Raw genomic sequence first — 1,744 nt, 5'->3', positions numbered from 1 at the left:
AAGTAGATGGAATATAACAAGTCATATAAAGAATTTAGATTCATAAAATATCAGTTAAAACTTCCTTATATAACTAATATTACGCATATACTAAATACTTAAGCATACTATAAGCAAACTTGTATTATTCAAATCGTTTATCATTATAAATATTGATATAATTAAGTATAAATATTATAAATATTAATATCTACTATTCTAGAAAAAAAATATTGGGAAGTAAAATGTACTATGTAAAAAAAATGCATGAGGTATAATTTATTGTATAATCATATGAACAAAGAATGTAATCGAAACCATTACCAAATAATTATACAAGTTGTAAATTTTAATTAATTAAATACATTTTCTTGTACTTGGTATAGTTGAAAATAATAATAAAAAAAAGGATTTCTATTCAAACTCTCCTTTTTTACAACAACTAAAAAAATGAAATAAAACATTTGAATAATATATGCTAATATACTATCGACTAATTATTATCAACTATGACTATAAGGTATATTCTTCATTATAATTAATATTAGGATTTTGATTTAGCTGACGGGTATAACAGATCAGAAGCTTGTATTGTTTTTTATCTTCAAAAAGCTTCTGAAGCCAAACGTTCATACGGAACATTGTTGAATGTAAAATCAATGCAGTTTGGTAATCATGATGGGACCCTAACCGAGCATGATGGAAATCACTTTAAATCATTGCTATTAGATTCTTATAAAGAAGCTGACATAGATCCGGCTACAGTAGATTTCATAGAAGCTTACGGATCGGGAATTAAGGTAATATTAACCAAAAATGTATTTTAATACTCAATACTTTAATTTAGCGTTAATTTTACAGAGTGAAGATGCTATGGAATTAAATATCATGGAAGAAGTGTTTTGTACTGAAAATAGAAGGACACCTTTAAAAGTGGGTTCCGTGAAAAGTAACGTAGGTCACTGTGAAGTGTCTAGTCTCTTTATGTCAATTTTTAAAGCCATCATTACGCTAGAAAGTGGATACATACCACCTAACATAAATTACACAGGACCAAATAATAATGTAGCAGCGTTAAAGAATGGAAAAATTCAAGTACGTATAGTAAAATTCGTTTAACTATAATTTTTAATATAGAATAGTAAACATTTGTTTACTTAATTAGTAGTTTATACTAATTCTATACGTTGGATGCAAATAAATTATAGATTATGTTTTTCTTTTAGGTAATAACTGAAAAAACTCCTTTTGTTGGAGATATAATCGGAATCAGTTCATTTGGGTTATTAAATGCATTTAGCCATGTAATCCTTAAGAAAAATCAGATCGTTAATAACATAATTGTGGACAAACATAATTCTACCAATATACCCCAATTAATATTGGTATCAGGGCGGAATGAAGAAAACGTTAAAGAAGCATTAAACCAGGTATTTATAAGTTAACTTAAAAGTCAAAAGATATATAGTTTTATAATATTCAAATTATTAGATTAAAAGTCATGGAAACAATACAGAGTTTGTGTCATTGACTAATGACGTATTCACTAGAAATATCAATGGCCATTTCTTTAGGAGTTTTAACATTTTCCCTCAGTCAGATGAGTCACGAATAGATGATGTTTGGGTAAATAACTTTACTATTATTGTTAATCATTTTAGATTCCAAGAGGAGTGATGTATGTATTGATTTTACAAAGTTGAATGTTTTTTTTTTGTGTCTCTCATCAACTCAGTAAAAACTAAGAATGTTCCAGCATTTTTCA

At 26.8% G+C, this 1,744-nt stretch overlaps 1 protein-coding gene across 1 annotated transcript in view; it reads left to right on the top strand.

The window, feature by feature from the left end:
• LOC107882754 (fatty acid synthase) overlaps positions 1–1,744 on the top strand; it is a 49,357-nt gene that overhangs the window by 38,351 nt on the left and 9,262 nt on the right. Inside the window, exons 4-7 of the mRNA XM_029486510.1 lie at positions 541–779; positions 841–1,074; positions 1,206–1,409; positions 1,471–1,605. Of these exons, the coding sequence (XP_029342370.1) occupies positions 541–779; positions 841–1,074; positions 1,206–1,409; positions 1,471–1,605 (812 nt within the window). The remainder of the gene's footprint in view (positions 1–540; positions 780–840; positions 1,075–1,205; positions 1,410–1,470; positions 1,606–1,744) is intronic.

Source organism: Acyrthosiphon pisum, chromosome A1 (genome assembly GCF_005508785.2).
Source record: "Acyrthosiphon pisum isolate AL4f chromosome A1, pea_aphid_22Mar2018_4r6ur, whole genome shotgun sequence".
Classification (NCBI taxonomy): domain Eukaryota; kingdom Metazoa; phylum Arthropoda; class Insecta; order Hemiptera; family Aphididae; genus Acyrthosiphon; species Acyrthosiphon pisum.
The sequence above is the reverse complement of the archived record's forward strand: the minus strand, read 5'-3'. Positions and strand labels throughout refer to the sequence as shown.